Source organism: Melozone crissalis, unplaced genomic scaffold (assembly GCF_028551555.1).
Source record: "Melozone crissalis strain CALT ecotype California unplaced genomic scaffold, PUWL_Pcris_2 ptg000008l_1, whole genome shotgun sequence".
Taxonomy (NCBI): Eukaryota; Metazoa; Chordata; class Aves; order Passeriformes; family Passerellidae; genus Melozone; species Melozone crissalis.
In genome coordinates this window covers 308,875-330,368 of record NW_026535786.1, presented here as the reverse complement: position 1 = coordinate 330,368, position 21,494 = coordinate 308,875, and the positions used below count along the sequence as shown (strand labels likewise).

At 37.6% G+C, this 21,494-nt stretch overlaps 1 protein-coding gene across 1 annotated transcript in view; it reads left to right on the top strand.

Moving 5' to 3' along the window:
• Window positions 1-12,287, top strand: part of CEP126 (centrosomal protein 126) — a 33,650-nt gene extending 21,363 nt beyond the window's left edge. The window contains exons 6-10 of the mRNA XM_054270061.1: window positions 2,639-4,763; window positions 8,612-8,736; window positions 9,025-9,112; window positions 9,639-9,848; window positions 12,223-12,287. Of these exons, the coding sequence (XP_054126036.1) occupies window positions 2,639-4,763; window positions 8,612-8,736; window positions 9,025-9,112; window positions 9,639-9,848; window positions 12,223-12,287 (2,613 nt within the window). The remainder of the gene's footprint in view (window positions 1-2,638; window positions 4,764-8,611; window positions 8,737-9,024; window positions 9,113-9,638; window positions 9,849-12,222) is intronic.
• Window positions 12,288-21,494: the final 9,207 nt, after the last annotated feature.

Sequence of the window (21,494 nt, the reverse complement as noted above, 5' to 3'; positions counted from 1 at the left end):
AAAATTCACTTGTCAGGTTCACTTAAAATCTTACTTGTTGCTATATTGTTCTTTCACTGGCCTTATGAAAGATCTCTTAGGCTCATGTTTTCTCTTTGCTTTACTAAAATGAAGTTGCTTGACACAGCTGTTCTAAGTCCTAAGACATACAAGTGACCTCTTTAACTCCTCGGAAGTATTCCTTTCCTAGGAATGTGGATATGTGTGGGGGTTAGATTTCATGCATTATAACATAAGATAATGCAGGCTATAGGCAATACAGTAAATGGCATTTATATAATAGAAAAATGTGAATCCAGTAAATAACAATATAGTACTCTATGAACATTTTGTTTTCTTATCATCCTATAAAATTCTCACAGATTAAACAAAATTAAGTCATTGGGATTTCTAGGTTTATTTCCCTGCACTTATTGATCATTAAAAAAGCATAATTGTTGAATGCTTTTTTATTTCTGCAGAAGGATTTCTGATTACACATTTTTACAAGGAAAATGGGACATTCATTTGCATTACATAGTACTGTAAATGGGGAAATATGTAAATATTTTAATGAGAATGTTAAGAATCTTTAATGTGTGAAAGGATGAAATTGTATGATGCAACAAAATAAATGTAAATGAACTAAATTTGCATGAACTAAGTAAGAGTGAGTATGTGTTTAAATGAGAACTCCTTCTTTGTTCCGTAGTTCCTAACATTTCTAGATGTTACCTCAACTGAGATTTTGTTTTCCATGGGCTTTGCTTTATAAGGAGCATACTTATTTATATAATGTAGGAACAAGTCTATTTTCAACTGCTGGAGCACAGCTATGTAGATTTTTTTATTTTAATTTTTGAAAGTTGGAAATTTTCTTGCACCCTCCAGATTTATCTGCTTAAGTTAACCTGCTATCAAGAGCAGGTTTTTTAAAATCTACCTTTAAAAATTTTTCTTCTGTCATTTGAGAAACACATTTTGCAATACAGGTGCAGTTTCCAAATTAGGCAAGAAGTAAGCCTGACAGCTGTAATTTCTTTTCACTGTTTTTTCCCCTTCTGAAAATTTCAAAATTAGTTCTTAAATTTGGCCTGATATAAAAAACTCTGAGTATATGCTTTTTCCCATGTTTAGGAAAGTTCAAGCAGAGGTTAACAATATAATTTCAGCAAAAATAAAGGTTAATAAATAACTAACAAAGTGCTACTTATTCTTTTTTATTAGAAGGACATGGGTTTGTATAAGTTTAGTTTGAAAATACTCCCTAAAGGGATCTTTTCCTACACTTCCTTCTTTGATCTTCTATTTAGTATCGTTATCTGAGATCACAACTATAACAGAAGACTGCATCAACCTCTAAACATCTAGTGCAAGATTTAATTCAATAATGAAAAGTCTTTCAGGACTTACTAAGCTTTTTCTTCTGCAGTTTAATATATCTGTACAGTTATAAAAGATACAATATTTAGATATAACAATTTTATTGGAATAAAAAATGTTTACTACAAAAATGTGTTATTATTTGCTAAAGAATTCACTGTTTGATGAGTTTTCAAAATGTTAATTCAATACCATTGCAAGGGGATATATAGTCACTCACCCTAGGTTAAGAGATTTTGCTAGTTGAAACATTTTCCATTTATTGAGTAAGAGTGCATATCTAATTCAGCTTCTCTTAATTTTTCACACCAATTTTGTCCAACATAAGGTTTAAAATTACTTTGCTGCTGAGCTGTGTGAAAGTGAACCTCCAGGCAAGAGTGTATGAGAATGAAAATTGTTGACATGCTTGTCTTCCTTTATGTTCTTGTGTATTTTGAAGTCTTGTACTTTACAAAGTATGTATTTTCAACCATGTCAGCATCTCAGTGCTTGGATAGAGGAGTAATAGTGAAGAAAACATTTGTATAGTACATGCACACAGCTGTCTCACTGTGTTTCAGATGGTGTCAGTTGCTGTTATTCATGACTCCATTAAAATTTAAGGAAAAGGCTGGGGAAGTGGATGAGTCCCTTATGCCCTGGGACTTGATCTGTCCTCATAGAATAGGAGATATTTTCTTCTTTCTGAAGGACTTGAAGAAGGAGTTTCACTGGAGGGAGTTGTTGATCACTGTGGTTATGATCACTAAGAGACTTTTCTGTGTTTATCATGACAAGGGTTAACTCCTCATCACTTGTGGCATTTTCTGTGAAAAGAAATATCCTCAGTCGAGTAATATGGAAAAGTTGCAGTTTGGGGTAGATCCCCTATCAAACCTTCATTTTCATGGATTTTCTTTCAATTTATAACTCGAGTACCCTTACAGAGGATGAAAACCACCCGGTCTCATAGGGAAATTCAGAAACAGTACTGTTGTTCAGATAAATTTAGCTCCTTTTTTAATATTGCAGATTTATATATAATTTAAGATTAAATTCGTTGAACTATGCTGCTCTCTCTTCTGGATTTCTTCCCAAACTATGTCATTTTATTTTGCAATTTAACCCAAGTAAATTTTGACTTGATGGAAACACACATGGAGATATGACTCCAAGTCACAAAAACACTAAGCTCAATATTTATTTGGTCTAATCTCTCATTAATGAAAAATTATTATCAGCAAAACCACATTTCTGATAAATCTGAGAGTTTGGTTTTATGCCTGTATTTCAGAATTTTCATCAAGAAGTCAAAAAAACAGATGATTCAGAAAGCCTGATGAGCCTTGACAGTCTTGAGGCTGGAGAGCAAAATGGAAATTGCACAACACAGAGTGAATCATCTTTTACCACACAGTGTGACTGTGCCCTGTATGATCCAGAAAAATGCCAGACTAGGAATAATGGTTTACTTCACACAGATCAAAGTACTTGTAAAAATGTGCATCTAAATAATTGTCTGAGAAATGTTGATTTGCTACACTACCACAACATACCTATTCATGATCTTTTAGCTAAACATAATGTTCTAACTCCTGCTGAACATGTAAACACTTCAGAAGAGGAATCATCTGCTTCTCACAGATCTGGAAAACAACCTGCAGAATTCTCTGCCTCTGGTAAGCAAAAGAGCTCTGTAAGTAATGCATTTAGTTTTCTGCAAAACATAAAAGACAGAAGCAAGCCATCTTCTGGAACAGCCAGCACATTTGCCACTGGTCATCCTGTTTTCAATCCTAACAGCGCCTGGAACAGCCCTGATTCTATTCCAGGAGTAAGAATTCAGGATCTGATGCAAGATCAGACTTTTAAAATGACCCCACAGGAGAGAACTAAATCTATGCAATCATCCAGTCAACCTATTGCAACATCTGTAATCTTATTTCCTAATCAGGGATGTTCCACTGGCATTCCCAGCACAGCTGATGTATTACCAAAGGACAAAAAGATCAGTACAGGCTTTTTAAAAAATACCTTAGGAAAAATGACTGAAACAAAAGAAGAAAATATTAAATGTATGAATGATATTATTTCAGAAACATCTTTATTTCAGGACATACCAAATGGCTCAGTTCTGTTGGAAGTTAAACAACAGAATAATAAAGAAGGAAAGGGAAATATAGTTGAAAATATGTCATTGTTACCTGATACAGAGTTCAATTCTGGCACTCCTGCACAGGACAAAATCCTGAAAAATAATATTCTTGAAAGAAAAAAAGTGAAGTTATTCAGAAGTATCTTAAAGAAGGGTTCTAAATATGAACCTAGTCATTTCAAAGCTGTGGTTACAGACCATGCGATCAGTTCTGGCACTCAACTCATGTCATCTATCAGAGACAGTTTAGAACTGGCAAAAAGAAAAAAGAAAAATGCAGAAATCGAAAAATGCAATAGGAAGCTAAAATGGTGTGATGAAATTGACCAGATAATAATAGAAAATGATGAAAAATGCTGTGAAAAAAGCATCAGTGAAATATGTTCTTCAAAACTGCAATGTGTTCAAACTGCAAATAACGCTCCTAAGAATAATTTAAGTATTGTTGCTCAGCCCTCAAACCCCATGTTCATAAAAAATCATCAGGAAAATTCTTATATGTCAAAACCAAACATTAATACTGAAAAATCAAATAAAGAATACCTATCTCAGACTATATTTACAACTACAGGATCCTTTTCTGCTAAGAAGGCTTGGATGGTATCAAAAGATGAAGCAAGTAAACCCCCAGTATGTAGCAATAATGCTAAAGTTAAAGAAGGTGATCAACTCAAAAATAAGGCAAAAGTAACCAGAAGAGCAACATCTATAAGGCTGCCGTCACATTTTGTGCCCAAGAACAGACGAGGGACTCTGATCCAACTGCAGTCAGCCACTGAAGCCAACAAGACTCAAAAAGCTCCAGGGAAATACCTCGCACCTCAGCCACCTTCCACACCTCTGCCAGGAAACAGAAGTGTTGAGAGCACAGGCAGCCCTGGGTGTCACTCACTGCCTGCCAGCCTGCGAGCTACTGGTGCTAGCAGCAGCGATTTCAATGACAGGCGTGCTGTGCCAGCCAGTCAGGTTTTAAATAGCAACAGTGCAGAAAACAGTGAGAATATTTCTGGCTATGCTGGCTTGGCCACTGCCATCTCTACAGCTGACTGCAGCACAGCCAAAGACAAACCTTGGGCAAAAAATACTTGTTCTGTAAATAATGTTAAGGCAAGCGCCTGTCAACATCATTCAGTAACTTGCTCTGAGAGAAGACCTGTTAACACAGAAAATAGATTACATCTCCATCATATCCCAGCAGCTGGAAAAACAAGCACCTTCTGGCATGGAGCACATTCTACCCAAGCTCCAAAAGAATCTGCTACTGGTAAGGGTCATGTTTCTGGGTCTGGGGTGGGGGAATGTTCAGACAAAAGTCTTCTTCAAATACATCACAGATTTGTTTTCAGTTAAAACATCCAACCTTTTCATCCATTCACACAACGCAGCCAGTTTTAACAAGCTTTCACCATTTGTCATTCTCATTTCTATTCTAGTGGTGCCCAGAGGCCTCTCAAACGTCAATCCTCATTTCTAATAGCTCTCTGCAATATTAAATGAAAAGGAAGTATTTTCCCTGAGATTATATTCATGACTAATGAGCAGATGTGACAGGTGGTCTGAATAATGATATAGGAGGAAGTGACTAAGTTTATACAAGTGAGTTTTACAAGGTAACTAAGAGTGATAGGTTGTTGTCCAACAGTCATGCGAGAGTGAAAGAAGTTTAGTTCTGCTCTGTTTTTAAAATGCTGACACTCTAAATGCCTACAATAATACTATTAAAAGCTGAGCAAAAATTAAAGATTAGTTAAAATTAAAAAGCTTCTGCCAGGCAAACATTGCTCTGCTGCAATATATATCTGATTTATAAAGAATTTTAAGAAATTTGAGGAACAATCCTGCATTTTATTAAAAATTAACCTTGGGAACAGTATGAAGCACAAATTGGTTGATAAGATACAGGAAAGATGGATAAGAAATATTTGGGAGAATAAACTTTAATCTCCTGCAGGTTACATTTCAATTGACATTTCATGCTTTTTGATTTGCCTGGCTTGTCCTGTGCAGCCTTGCTATATTCCGTGCCTTGGGCACTGATGACATCCTTGTGCTTGTAATTTCTATGTAGTGTGCTGGTTTGCTTCCTTCTGAGGGCTGCAACTGGAGCTCCTGAGAGCTGTAGTCTCTGCTTCAGCTATAAGCAGTATTCCAAACTGCTTCTCATACTGGGATCACCCCAAGGTCTGGCTATGGAACTCAAAGATACTTTCTAACAAAATGATGAATATCCTTAACTTTAACCCCACACATTTTTAGTTTTTTATACAGTAATACTGTTTTAACAGTTATTAAAGTTTTAATGGAGTGATTCAGAACATCTCTGTTGTGTAAGAGCAGATGCAAGCAGGTGAATATTCTTGGCCTAAAGCAGGGGTGGGAACAGAAAATATTATCTGCTTGTCTGTTCCAGTTCAAAGTCAAACAGATGAGTTTAAGATCTGTGTGACTTAACCTATTTGATTTTACATTGGAAATGAATGAAGACTTGCTTTACCACGCCTTGCCTCCAGCAGAGATTTTTGTCTCTTGATGTCTTTATCTGCACATCAGATCAGTGAATCAGGAAATGTCCTGGGTCCAAGTTGTGCGCTACTAACAGTGTCTTCACTGCAGCTTGAAATGCTACATCCCCAGCTCCACATCCCTCCAGCTCTTTTAGAGAAGGGCTGAGCAACTGCCTTTTAAAATGTGGGTTGCCCTCTCAGTATCTGCCTACATTTTGTATTCTGAAAGTCTTCTTTATTTTAAATACTCTAGATAGCTCTTACTGACTTGCTTTTATTTGTTCAATTGCCTGAAAATGCACATAGACACAATAGTCTTGTCCTAAAGTGCTTGCAGTGAGATTGAATACTGCACTGCTCTCTAGTGAAATATCTGCAGAGTTCCATGAGGTCAGTGAAGACACTATTGAAAATATGATCTGTTGCAATGCTTTGCCAAATATACAGAAAGTGAGAACCAGATGAATATAATTGTTGTCCATGAGGATCTTAATTTAGTTTGGCTTCCAGGCTTCAAGTTGTGTGTCTTCTGCCTGACAAATATTATATAATATTATTCTAGCTGGATATTTGAATTTTTACCACCTTTCTTGTTCAGTCAGTAAAGGCTTTAAAAATGTGCTTAACCTTTAGCCTGTGACAAATATGGGGCTAATTAACTTGCTTAAAGTTAAATAGCAGTAGACTGCTCAAAATCTCATTCCCTGAAGATACTATTGATTATTATTATTATTATCATTTTGTCTTATATATTTCAAAGGAATGTTCTCCTTGGCATTGATCTAGTCTTGCAAATTAATTAAATAAAGTATTGATGCATAGACATAGAGCAACTTTGAATTCTATTTTTTCAGAAAAACATGATGTGATTACTAATATAACAAGGGGGTTCTTCTTTTTTCTTTTTTTTTAATTTTCTCTCATATTTAATATAACATGATCACATTTCCTTTCCTTTTCAGATGTTATTCAGCACCAGATATTGTGTTACAATAATTTGCATATAACATTGCATATAAATGGCAATGTTTCAAAGCTAATGTGTCCCATGTTACTATTGATGACAGCAGCCAGATGACTAGTTTCAAATATGTTTCTAGGATCAGTTCTTTTCTTTTTCCATGAGTGATAAAAATTCTGCTTTAATGTCACTGTAATAACCAGAAAAGAAATAAAATTGTGTTAGAATCAGTAATGCAACTCTTGGTCAAATTATGAACTGCTCATCAAACTGCACATGTAAATATTTATTGTGTAAATACATAGGTAATTTGTGTTCCCAAATTTAAATCAAGTAACTCCATTTACAAATCTAGCAACTGTGTTTACAAATAAGAATACAGTATCTCCTTGGTATGTAGATTCCTGAGTTGCACATGAAAATTCTAATTTGCATCTCCAGTTTGTATGCATGAGAGTTTAATTAAGAACATAAGTTTAATTTTGAGACTTGAGGCTTCCATTTTGAAAATGTATTGCTACACCAAGCAAAACTGAGATAAATTTGTGATACTCTGGCTGAAAGAAAATGCTGCACAGCAGTACTGCCTTTTAAAAATTAGCACAAAGATGTATGAATTAATAAGATTAACTACAAAATGCCAAGCTATAGAAAAGAGGTTTAAATCCATGACTTTTAAACCTCACAACGCCTGTGAGGCCACACCTGGAATGCTGTGTTCAGTTCTGGGCTCCTCAGTATAAGAGAGACGTGGACATGCTGGAGAGAGTCTAGTGAAGAGCCACAAAGATGGTAAAGGGACAGGAGCACTGTTCTCTCCTATGAGCAAAGGCTGAGAGAGCTTGGAGTATTTAGCCTGGAGAAGAGAAGGCCTTGGGGAGTCTTACCAATGTCTGTAAATACCTGGGAGGAAGCTGCAAAGAGGACTTTTAGACTTACTAGACTTATGGTGCCCGCTGAAACTACCTGTGCAGTGGGTACAAACTGAATCACAGCAAGTTCCCTCTGAACATCAGGAAACTTTTTTTTATTTCAAGAGTGACTGAGCACTGGCATAAATTGCCCAGAGACTTTCTTGAGTCTCCATCCTTGGAGTCACTCAAAAGCCATCTGGGCATGGTCCTGGGCCATGAGCTCTATGTGACCCTACTAGAGTGGGGGCACTGGACCAGATGGCCTCAGAAGGTCCCTTCCCACCTCTACCACCCTGTGATTTTGTGAATCACATAAACTTTGTGAACTACTACATGTTTTCTGCACACTAGTATGGAATCTTAATGGAAGTTGAATCAATTATCATATAGATACAACAATTTATCAACAGTGATTTATTGTGTTGGGCAGTTAGACTTTAAGATTATTGTCTAAATGCAGTTTGTTTTCTAAAACATTACTTATTGGATACTTTTTTATATCACAGCTCAACTTTCATTCTCCTTTTTACTTGATAACACCTTGTACCCCTTTACAGACCATCTTTATTTTCTGGGACTCAACATGGGGCTTCACTTAAGCTCCTTATGTCCACATCCAAGACAATTTAGGGAGATCAGATGTAAATATCTAAATGTGGACAGAGACATTTACTACTATATTTATCATGTTGTTTATACATTTTGGTTTACTTTTGTCTGCATGTCATTTAAGGAAGTGTTCCTGTTACAAGACAAAATCAGGTTTTTGGCAACTATGAAAATAAACACCGAGGTTTTTCAGAATGCAGAAGACAAAGTGTTATCTCTAAAATATGGAAGCCTGCTCATCATGCACAGGTTAGTATAAAACACCATAAAAAAATGTTATTTATCTTCAAAATGGAAAGATTTTCAGGAATATCAAAGATTTGTTCATTGTCACGTGATTTTGAATCAATGTTTAGAGCTTGCTGTCAGCTTGCTAATGAAAAGAATAAAACCAATTAGAATACATCTCTTTATTTGTGTACCATAATATTTTTTTCACTTGAAAACATTTGGTGATGCAAAATATTAAAACATGTTCAGAAGGCAGTATAGTTACTTTAAATTATACTTAAAATACTCTTACAATCTTTTTGATAGAATTCATTATGTGCTGTCCAGCTGAGTCCCCTTCAATCTGCATTTGATCCAGTACAAAAGATGAAAAACATCTCTCAATCTGAGGAAGGTATAGTAACACAACTCACTTCAGTTCTTTGTTATACATAAAGTACAATGACAGAATATACCCACTGTGTAACACGGCTTGTGTCTTTTAGCATCAGTGATTCTAAGTAAGAAAGGGTAATTCTATTCAGCATTTTTTTCCTGTAAAGATAAGATATAGCATCATATAGCATGATATTAATGGTTTTATAAATGCATTACAGCATATATTCCATTTTTTATTCAATTCCTAGAGTTTTTTTAACTGTGTGTGTCACATATAACTGTATGATGTGGATATTTCTTGTTATCATTACTTATTTCCAAACTCAATAGTACCTACTCTGGTGCCATTTGTAAGATAAATTAGTGTCCTTAATTATTTCATTTTCTAACATATCATGTTTCCTGATTTTTCCACCTTTTTTCTTCTTTTAAAGTCAATTTTGTGTGTTTCACAGACCTATGGTTATGAAAAAAACCAGTTTATTTAAATGTTTATTCAAATGAGCCCTTCTCATTTGAAGATCCCCCTGCAATCTCTTCAGTTTCAGAAAGCACTGCTCAGTTTCTAGTGGCAGAAAAACTAGCAAGTACACCAATTGCAGAGGGTGAAATCCTGGCAGTCATGGACCGTGTGAAGCCAGACAGACAGCTCTCACTGCTTAGAAGGGCTCTGTGTCCAGGCAGGAGTACCCTTTCCATAGAAGAACAGAAGATTTTCCAGTCTCTGGATTGTCTGGATGAAAAGCTACAAAGTACGTTGGATAATAAATATACTGCTACATCAGTTGATTAAATAACTTTATATTTTTTTGCCTTCAATTTTTTTGGATGAAACCAAGAATCCTATAATAGAAATATTTTCTGTTGTTGTTGTTGTTGTTGTTGTTATTATCTAAATGTATCAAACTGTATCAAAATCAGGAAATCCTTCTTTAAGGCAATGAAATTAATTTAAAATAATGATGACTTTGTAAAGAATAATTCTAAATGTGATGAGATGATATCTTCAGATACCTGTGGTTTGTAAAAAATGCTTGTCAAAATTGTTCCATCAAGGTACATCAGGTGCATCAGCCTCACGTGGAAATCTGTTCCAAAGCTTATCCATCTTCATTTTTTTGCAATTCTTGTTGCAAATTATTGCCCTCTATGTCATACAGTTTTGCAAATGTAGCCCTTTAAAATGAATGGGCTTTTCATTTTCTTTCTTCTAATATTTTAGAAAGTTTCTCTTCTCCATGAATTCTGAAAGGCTAGAAATAATAAATAAGGAGTTCTGACATTGCTGCAGATAAATATAAATGTATAAATGACTATTACTTGTGCAACCATTTAAAAATGGCAGTCTTGCCTAAGTGTTCTCTAACTTGTTCTTCCTTTATGCCAGGTGGGTTTCTTACCTACTTTATACTGGTGCTCTTTATATGAACTCCCCAGACACATTTCTTCTCCATTTTGCTGAAGAATGTTGGGGGAAAGTCTGTACCTGTTCTTAATAATTTTTTCCCCTGTGATTAGTCAGCTAACGCTTTCTTTAGTTATCCTATGATATTGCACTTGAAGAACAGACTTACTTCTTGAGTCTCTTGCTACTTTAGGATGTGCTTTGACTGATGTGATCATACAGGCCTTCCATTAAAAATTCACATTGGTTTGGCATAGTTTTGGTATTTTTTGTGCTCTGTCCTGTACTTGAAATCAGTGGGAACCTTATGACTTAGTCTCTTCTGCTTGGCTGATTGGCTTTTTATATGATTGGAATAACTGCTTGACACTTGTGCTCTACATGGAATTGCCAGCTCTCCTTAATTTTCCTTGCACTTTTTTCCTATAAAATTTTACATTCTAATTATTTGAGTTTATTAGAATGGGCTTTCTTAAAGTCCACTGATTTCCCTTTACTATTCCACTACTGTTCCTTCTGGACTGCACTATTTATGATCATGTTACTTAAGTTTACCCCCTTATTGATGGAATCAAACTAAACCAGGGTTTATTAAACTTCTGCACACTATCCATGTATTTCTACATTACATGGTGAATAGTCTGACTTTGAGGAAAAAGGCTTCAGTTTGCTATAGACTGCAACAGCAGAATAAAAGATCTTTACAATTGTTTAGAAACTTTGTGCATCTGTAGCTTACAGTTCTTGCTCTGTTAAACAGTGGTTCAGAATTTCATTGTATCATGACCTGTGGTTCTTGCTTCCAGGCAAATGGAAATTTAAAAATCCATTTTTTACCAGAAAACTGTTTTAGTATGATGTGCTCAGGTTAAGACAGTAGATATGAAAAGAGAAATATGAGCATATAAAATTAAATTTCTAATTTAATTAATTTAACTAATTTAAATTTCTGTGTAAGTAACAGAGAAACTAAAAGGATGGGAAAGGTGAATTCAGCAAAATAACTGGGAGCAACAATGCTGAAATTTTTGAAATGTGAAAAGGAAAACTGTAAGAAAAGTACATAGCAGTATGTAAGAAACAGTGAAAGAATCATGGGAATTAAAAGATTGCAAATGCAGTAACTGTGAAAGTTAGTGTAATACATACACGTACATATGTATCTCAGAAATTTAATTAGCATGCCTAATTATTTGGGGATTAATACTGGTAATAGGAAGCTGGGAAATTTTACAGGTAGACTTACATGTAAGTACTTGTAAGTAACTAAGTGTTGTAGGTATTTACACGTCATACAAGTACATTGCTTTTCTAAGCTGTTATCATTTTGCATCCCTTCTTTTGGCTTTGTTTTCACATGTTACCATATTGAGAAATTGTGTAGCTTTATATTGATCTTTTTAATGAATAGCAGTCAATCACTGGCCAATCTACATTTGGAATATTTGTTGCTGATGAGTACATGGCATTCTTTTCTCTAGCTTTAGATGTCTTTATTGGTACTAATTTTTTTGTTCATATACTATTTAGATGCAAATTTTAAAAATAGAGGTATGGCCTATACTTCAGCAGCTGTTGGTAGGGGAAATAAAACCAGTGCTATTAAATTACATTTTCACAGTCTTCGGAAAGTTTTTAGTTGAATATTTGACTGTGAATCTTATTTTTATTGAAGATTTTGTTTATTTAATATTCATTATATACTTTAATGCTTTTTTCAGATATTCAGAAAGCTATTACCAGAAACCCATTTGCTTCACATGTTTTGCAGATAAGCAACCCTTAGTAAGTATTTAATTTAAATGTGTTCAGCTTTAATTTCTACAAACTAACCTTATGGCTTATTTTATTGTAAAAATATAATTGAAAATGCTGATATCAATCTATTCAGCTGGCTTGCCCTATTTTCTGTTTATGTAAAAAAAGCCCCAACAAACATGAACTTTATATTACTGTAAACAGGCTTTAACAGTTTATGTCAGAACTGCCTCATCCTCTGGCTTCATTTCCATTTTGGTATTTGAAGACATTTGCTAAGTCCAGAAAGTCCCAAGAACTTCTAAGGAACAGTCATTTAGCAGGATCCATTTGAAGTATATGTAACTCATAAATAACTTGTAGTTCTTTGCAGTGAGGTTCCCCCCTGAGCCTCCTTTTCTCCAGGCTGAACACCCCCAGCTCCCTCAGCCACTCCTCATAGGATTTCTGTTCAAGACCCTTCCCCAGCTCCGTTGCCCTTCCCTGGACACGCTCCAGCCCCTCAATGTCTCTCTGGCACTGAGGGGCCCAGAACTGAGCACAGGATTGGAGCTGTGGCCTCAGCAGTGCTGGGTACAGGGGGACGGTCACTGCCCTGCTCCTGCTGGCCACACCTGGCTGATCCAGGCCAGGATGCCTTCGGCCTTCTGGGCCACCTGGGCACACTCTGGATCATGTTCAGCTCCTGCTGACCAACACAGCCAGGTTCTTTTTTCCATCTGGTAGCTTCCCAGCCACTGCCCCCAGCCTGTAACACTGCCTGGGGTTGCAATGACCCAGGTGCAGGACCCAGCACTTGGCCTTGTTGAACCTCATACAGTTGGCATTGACCAACTTTCATCATTGATCCAGCCTGTCCAGATTGCCCTGCAGAGCCACCAGCAGATCAACACTCCAACCCAACTTGGTGTCAGCTGCAAAGTGACTGAGAATGTATTCATCCCCTAATCCAGATCAGTGATAAAGAACTGGCCCTAGCACTGAGCCCTTGGGAAACCCACTTGTGACTGGGCGCCAGCTGGATGTACCTCCAGGCACCACCCCTTTCTGGGCTCAGCCAACTAGACAGTTTTTTAATCTCTGAGGAGTGTCGCAGACATCTTTTTGTGAAAATCCTTTTCTTGGGATTTTTCCTTCTGTGAAGCTGAGAGCCCTCAGAAACAAAATGTAAACAATGGTTATCTGCTGCTGTGCAATGCATCAGGTGGATTTTTGATTGGCCCATCTTAGATGTTTATAATTAATGGCCAATCAAAGCCCAGCTGTCTCGGACAGAGTCTGAGACAGTTGCCTTTTGTTATCATTCTTTTCTATTCTTAGCTTAACTAGTCTTCTGAGATGAAACTTTTCCTTCTGTTCTTTAGTATAGTTTCAATGTGATATATATATCATAAAATAATAAATCAAGCCTTCTGTAACATGGAGTCAGATCTACGTCTCTTCCCTCATCCTAAGACCGCTGTGACCACCATCACAGAGGAGTGCATCCATTCATACCATAAGCAGCCAGTTTTCTAGGAGACTGCTGTGGGAAACTATGCCAAAGTCTTTACTGAAGTCCGGATAAAGAATATGCACAGCCTTTCCTGCATCCACTAAGTGGGTCACCTGGTCACAGAAGGAGATCAGGTCGGTCAAAGAGGATCTGCCTTTCCTGTACCCATGCTGGCTGGGCCTGATACCCTCATGGTCCTGTACGTGCTGTGTGATCACACTCAAGAAGATCTGCTTCGCATACTGCATATACTTTACTGGATAAGCTGTTACCAAAAATGTTAAAGAAAATATTCTTTATTCATAAGGCTTTTACAACAGGCTGAAACACCCCAGGAAGCATCCCAGCTCCTAAATTCAAAATGATTGCCCGGTTTTGAAGTGAGACTCGGAAAAGACAGCTGTGCATCAGTGCCTTTCTTCTTGTGAATCTCAGTAATAGGTGTGACTTGGAACCTCAGCTTCCTTTCTTCTGCCTCCTGTCTTATAAATTTAGTTGTTTACGGCTAAACAACTTTTGGTTTTTATTTTTTTTTAATTTTGGTTTTTTCTGCACAGTTATCTTTATTGGATCTAAGTGTGTTTTAATAATGCATTTTTGAACTTTTCCTCTGGTCCTTCATGGTCTGCCCAACATTAAAAATAAAAAAAAAAGAAACAAAGCTGTTTTCCTCACCAATGCATTTCCATGGCTTTCAGTAGACAGAATTCTTTCTTGGCTGACTGGTCTGCAATGAAGCTTTCTCCCACTAATTCATCTACAATATTTTTATTTCATTAATAAGATACAAACACTAGATATTGCTCAGGCTGTCCTGTCTCTGGAACTTCAAGTTCTCTAATTTAAGACCCTTCTTTCACTACAAGTATATACTTATGCATTGAAACAGGTGTCAAATACATTCAAATCTCAGCCACTGGTTTGGAATTCTTCTTGATGATAAGAATGAACTGTCATACAAGCATCCAGCTGCAGAAAAAGTACAGATGAATGAGATCAAATCTACTGGGAGAAACAATGGGGTTTTAAATTTTTACTTCACCAAGAGAACAACCTGTTTCAGCTCTCCTTGTTTCAGAGCACCCAGATAAAATATGGATATTTACTCAGTAATTTCTGTGAAGGGCCTTGTACTATGTAATACCAACCTCTAAATCCAGATGAAGGTATGTAGTTGTTTACAGAATGGAAAACAGATCACATGATACCATCAAATGATGCTTCTTGAATGTTATACATAATCACATTTCTGTTTATATACATGCATATCTCATTATATTCTATTTTATTCTAGAGTATTCAGCAATGTCCTCCCCTTGGGTGAGCCCTGCAATAGCCTCACAGCAGTACCAGAGTACTTAGAGCTGGCAACCCACTGCAACTGTACAGGAGACACTGACATTATCTGCTACAGAATCTTGTGGCTTTATGTATTTTATATGCAGTGTGTATAATGTCTGACAATACAAAATTAGCAATAAAATTAAGAAGAAAGCAGAAACTCAAATAATGAATGTCAATTGACTGGTAAGCATTTTTAAGATAGCTAAGTCTATTTTATTCTGCACTTTATTATACAATCAATTTAAAAAAACCCATCTGAATTGTTATGCCAGTTCTGGATTAAAGACCTTTTGTTAACCAGCATGATACTTCAATTTGTGAAGTTAGTTAATTGCTAAGAAATGGTGAGTTTTTAACTTCTTCTTGTTCACTTCCTCTACTGTTTCAATAAAAAGTAATGAAAAGATAAACATTCATAGAATCATAAAATCACAAAACCATTTCAGTTGGAAGATCATTGAGTTCATCAACCTGACACTGCAGTGTTTGCCACTAAACCAAGTACCCAGGCACCACATCCTCATCTCTTTTTCTGTTTTGTTAAACAAGCAGAATCAGTCAACAAATCTAGGCTGCAATTAGCTACAAGAAGCAATAAAAATAATTTACAAAATCTCTTGATTTATAACTCTGTATCAGATGCCTGCTTTTCTGTTCATACCTACACAGTAACAATTGTAGGGTTTGTCTCAGGGGTTAAGCTCTCCTGTACTTCCACCAGAGCTGTGCCTGATCCCCACACAGTGTTTCTGCTAGTCTTTGAAACAAAGTGTATGGAAGCCTGGGAGAGCCTTATTTCAGGAGTGGACTCAGTGCCATAAGAGTGCAACCACAGGAACATCTGCCCCCATTTAGAGACTGGTATTCTATAAATGGAATGCATCTTCCCAAAAGAAGATCTTAAATGATCATTTGGCAAAAGTATTTTAAAAACTTTGTTGTTCCCCATCATACCAAGGTCATCATATCATTGTCTTTAAAAAGTGCTGCCATTGCTTAGGAAGGAACCAGCCTTCAAGAAAAAGAGAAGAGGAAAACATGTGCCCATCTTAACAATGGACAGTTTCTCAGGGTTTAGAGCTACCTGCTTGTGCATTGTGTCAGCCAAGACTAAGGTGAACTACATATAGCAAATAGCAGCCTAAATTTTACAAAGAAGGTTTAGGGAAAGATTGAGTCTTTCAGGAAGATATTTTGAAGACTGGAATAATAAATAATAAATAACCTTTCTCCTCTAGCTAGGCATTACTACATCTTTGGAGGAAAAATCTGGCCTAAAGGGGCTGACGTCAGTCTGGAGACTGTTAGGATAAACTGTATTTAAACATCAAAATTGCAGAAACTTGGTTTCTTATGACCACTGTTGCCATCTGCTCTGCTAGTTCTGCCAGAAAAGGGAAACTATAGCTGAAGTCCACATGCCTAAAGGATTTTGATGTGTGTCAGTACTTACTTGGTCTTTGGTCTCAAATAAATGTAGAATTCCCAGCAAAAGGCATGAAACAAACTAACAAGGAGCATTTTGAGTTGGACTCAAAATTTTTTTGCCCTGAAATAGTGAGCCCTTACATCTCTGTTTGTCAGCAGTCCCCTGTGACATTCCAGTATGGTGAGGATTTCATATTTAAATAGCGGGGCAAGGTTTCCCAACAGAGATTAAGAGAGAGGAAAGCAAATAACCCAAATACCAGAGGCCATGGTAGTGCTAGTCAGCAAGCCAGAGCAGCAGCTTAACCAGGTTTCTACTCCTGGGTGGCAGTTTAGGTGGCAAAAGTAAAGCCCATGAGTCAACTTCCTCAATTACCTGAAGACATTCTTTCAAAAGCAGGTGCCTGCATTTACATTTCCAGGAAAGTAATTTCAAATTAGTTTTTTGATTTAGCATTACAGGCTTCAACTAAGGTAATATTACCTTCAATAAGGTAATAACCTTGTTTCTGAGGTCACTTTGGCTCTTATGACAATAGTGAAGTATAATTTTTGATTAGGTGTCTAAACAGGGTGACCCTTGGGCATCAGGAATGTGCACATGAGAGCGGGCCCAGGGGCAGCAGCTGGATTCTGAGCACTTGTGAAAAGCCAGAGCAGAGCCTCATGAGGGTGTCATTGACAAACAGCCTCCTGAGTGCAGACATGTCCAGGAGAATGCCAGGCTTAGAAGAAATGGGCTAATTTTATGCCCCATCAGGGCTTAACAGGATGTGAAAGCAGCCCTATCCTGACAAGGTTCACCTTTTCCTCCATCACCTGTGGAGCCTCCAATGCTGCCAGGAAGAAAATGATCTACCTCTATATCTGGGAGGGCACCACAGCAAATAGCCACCATCCACTCCAGCACCTGCATCCAGGCTCTAGGGTGGGAGGAGCCAATGTACCTGCGGCCTGCCATTGGCATTGGAGGCACAAGTGACAGGCGTGACAGTGCTGTGGATGTGAGGGATAGGTGCAACTACAGACACATGGGGACTATGACAAGTCCTCAGCACTGACAGGGACAGCGAGACAGGGACTGGCTGGGCTGCAGCTGGAGCTGCCAGTGGCATGGGAATTCTGAACAAGGCTCTGGTTCTTCTTTCTCTTCTGGAACTTCCCTCCAGCCATGGTCATTAGACTGCAGGGTCCTTGCCTATGCTCATTGATAAGCTCTTGGCAGTGGCAAGAGCTGCAGTGGTAATGGGTGGGAAGAGGGGACTGGGAGAAGTCAGAGATCCTCCTCCTCCAGCCATTGCTCACAGTCAATTTGCTTTCATGGGGAAAAAAGTATTTTTTTAGCTACCAGATTCACAGGCTAAAAGAACTGCAGCCCTGTGAAGTGGGAAGGCCTTTGCAGAACTACTACTGACACCTGTAAATGATGTTTCAAGCATTTTGAACAGTGTTTTTCAAGCAAAACAGGCACAAGTAAACCCTTATGACAGTGTTTTGGGGCAGCCAATGTGTGTGTAAAATTGCAGCAGTGAACACGACTGTGCTATACCACAGGCTGCTAGGAGGGTGCATCAAATCATTTGAGACAAAAGGGCTACCTCGAAATATGCATTTGCCTGTGTTAGGCCAGTATAGAGTACACAAGTCTTGAGTTGTGTGGCAGCATCTTTGGCAAAGCCCCTGCTGGGAAGAGAATCTGACTGATACTGTCAAATTCTGCAGAGACAACAGGAATGACAATGCACAATAAAAAAGGAACCAGAAATGGGTGGGCAGAGTGCCATCTAAAACAGGGCCAGTGGTGTGTGGGAATGACCAGACTTCTCACCAAACACACATCTGCTCCATTAAGTGGACAGGAGGTTTCATATCCTTTTTTTCATCTTTATCATAATATTCATAATCATCTGGCTCATAATGATTTTTTCTCTAATACCATTGCTTTTATAAGAGAGAATTCACCCAAACTGAATTTGACCCCCTATATCTAGAGATGACTCCACAATATTTCTGGAATTGTATTTCAAATCATAGCTACACGATTCCTTCAATAGTGACTATAAATCCCAAACCAGGAACAATGGTAGCAGTGATCCAGGATGACCAAAGTGTCTGTGGGTGACAGGAATCTACATATAACATTTCTATTATTGTATTTATTAATTTTGTTCTTTTTTTGAGAAGGAAGCAATTGTTTAGCGTTGTTATTTAGTCTGTATCCAGTAGTTTGTGCTCTATCAGAGAAACAAAAACAAAAAGAAAAAAAGAAGGAAAGAAATGGAAAGGAGGAAGAAAAATTTTAAAAAGAGAAGGAAAGGAAAGGAAAGGAAAGGAAAGGAAAGGTCAATTTCTATGCTTTTTATTCAATTTTCAGTAATGTTTTTATTTGATCTTCTTACTTCTGCCATGAAAAGACTCTAAAAGATGCTGAATCTCTTGAAGGTTGTGCCATCCTGCAGTTAGGCAAAAATGTCAGTAGAATGAACCACTATCTGTTATTCAATGATCATTCAAGTGTTGTGCCATTAAACAAACTGAAAAAGTGAAAACATATCTTTCTAAAAAAGGAAATGCTGCTGAAATAATTCATATTCAGAGTTTTCATCAAAGAAAAAAACTAAAGTTCAAGTATTTCTGTTTATATTTAAAAGATTGACTTTTCACTTCAAAATAAGATTTTAAGAGTAGATTAATAAGAAGAGTCAAAAGCTATGTGAAGTGTTTTGTTTCAGGTTGACTTAAAAATTTGGTAATTTCTTGCCCATGGAAGTTATTTCCCTTTCTGATTTCTCAGTTTGGCTGTCTAATAAAAAGCAAAAATTACACAATCTGCTCAAGAGGTCTGAACTCTGTTCTCAGCTGTAGGCAAAGGGTTTGGCACTGGGGAACACGGCCTTCAGAGGTCGTTCGGTCAGAGTGCTGGTGTTATTCTCTCATGATTATTCACAGGGCAGCACTGATTTCTGTGCTGTCCAGTCAGCACATGCCCACGGTCTCCCTTTGGAGAACAGAGCGATGTGGGAATATGGGGGTAGGATGGTATTTACACAGACCTTTCATGATATTGTTCTTGCAGGCAGAACTAGGGAGACAGAACACAGGGTGCTAAGGGTGAACCTCTTTTCCTTCCTGTAGAGTAAGTCCTACCAAAGACAAGAGGTGACTTGGCTGGCAGGTTGTGCATTTAGGTTAATTGCTTAACAACCTACATTTGATGGAGCCAATGAGTGAGCTTGGGATTTCCTAGACAGCTTCTAAGCCAGTAAAAAATTAGTAAGTCTTTCCCCAGTTTCTTGGATTGTTAGAAAGCTGGATGAAAATGTGAAAGCAATTATGTCCTTCAGAGCTCTTCAAATGACTGTACCATCCACACCCTGTGACTAAGTCCTTCTCTCTGTCTGTCTGAGATTGTCAGAGGGGATGGTTCTTTCTCTCTGAAGCAGAATGTGCTGCAAGGTCTCCTGGGATGGCAGAGGCTTCATGCACACAATGCACCTTTGCAGACAGAACTAAACCTTCCAACTCAATGATCTTATTACACATATGTATGTTTGTTTTATAGAGGCACACAGATATATAGGGTATGCATAAACAAATTAGTGTTCTTTGTAATGAGCACTGCTTCTGACAGTGTTTTTTTCTTTTGTTTTCAGACTCCAGGATGTAGCACACTATAATGCATGCTTCTGTGCTGTTGCTGCAAAAATACCCTGCTGCAAGCAGGGGTATTTGTCTTCTTTCGGGGGGGGGGGTTGTGGACCAAATATGGCCCAGGCCTGTTTGATAGTTCTCTCGTAAATGAAATGATGACAATCCTCTTATGACTAGGAAACATTCCAGAGCCAGAGTGTAGGGTTACACAATGGTACAGTGTCTTGCCCCTGATTTATAATTTGAGAAGCAGATTGTGTTCAGACAGAATGTGAGTTGAACAATGAGGTTTCTAGTCCTGATCTCATTAACAGAGATTTATACCAAGAGGCTATTGTATCTTGTTCTTTTGCTTTGCCATGCCAGCAAACATTCATAAGGTTATTTAAAAAAGAAAGCTTCTGTCACACAGTTAGGTCAGAAAGTTCTCAGGAAAATAGCTAGTCACATACAGAGTGGTCTAAATCTGCACTTAGCTAAGGCTTATGTTTCTGGCCTTAATAAGTCTCAGAATGATTATTTGAAACATCATACTCAAGCTTATTACATGTAAAGATTTCTGGAGACATGGCTTAAAATGCCTTTTCACATATTTATGTTTGTTCATGGTTGAGTCACTCTAAAATAACTAATATTTGCAAATCATCCATAATTACCAAAAGAACGTTCTTCCAGTGCAGAAGAACCAACAGAAGGTGAAATAACAATAACATCTTGAGAGCTACTTTCCCTCCTGCTGCCCTAGAGCCTCTGTGCTGAGAACCTGCTCTTTGTTGACAGCCAAGCAGTCATTGTGCATTCAGAAGAAGATGTACAGCACATTAATTAATACTTCAGTAATGCTGCCAGGCAATCTGGCCTGATCACCAGTAGAAAGAAAATTAAGGTTCTTTTCCACACTCACCATGCTAAAAAACAGACTGACCTGTCTGTATGTGCTCACAATGCAGCTCTGCAGCCTGCAGACCAATTCTGCTCAGAGAACTCGGCAGGAGGCTGTCTTGGAGTGTCACAGCAAGACCTGAAGTCATGCAGAGCACAGCAAAATCCAGCACGGCTCTTAGGAGATTAAAGGGCACTGTATCTGGAATACAGGAGGCATCTGGCTTCAAAGTGCCACACAGCTGTCATCACCACTTTCTCATACTCATGTGAAACATGGACAGCTTATCATTATCACGGCATGTGACTTCCCAATTTCACCTGCACTGACTACTGTGCTGTTGCTGGTATAAATAAGCACACAGCTCTATTAGCCTGTTATTCAAGGTCCTGTCAAATATCAAGTGCTGCAGTAATACTCTCGTGAGCTGTGTT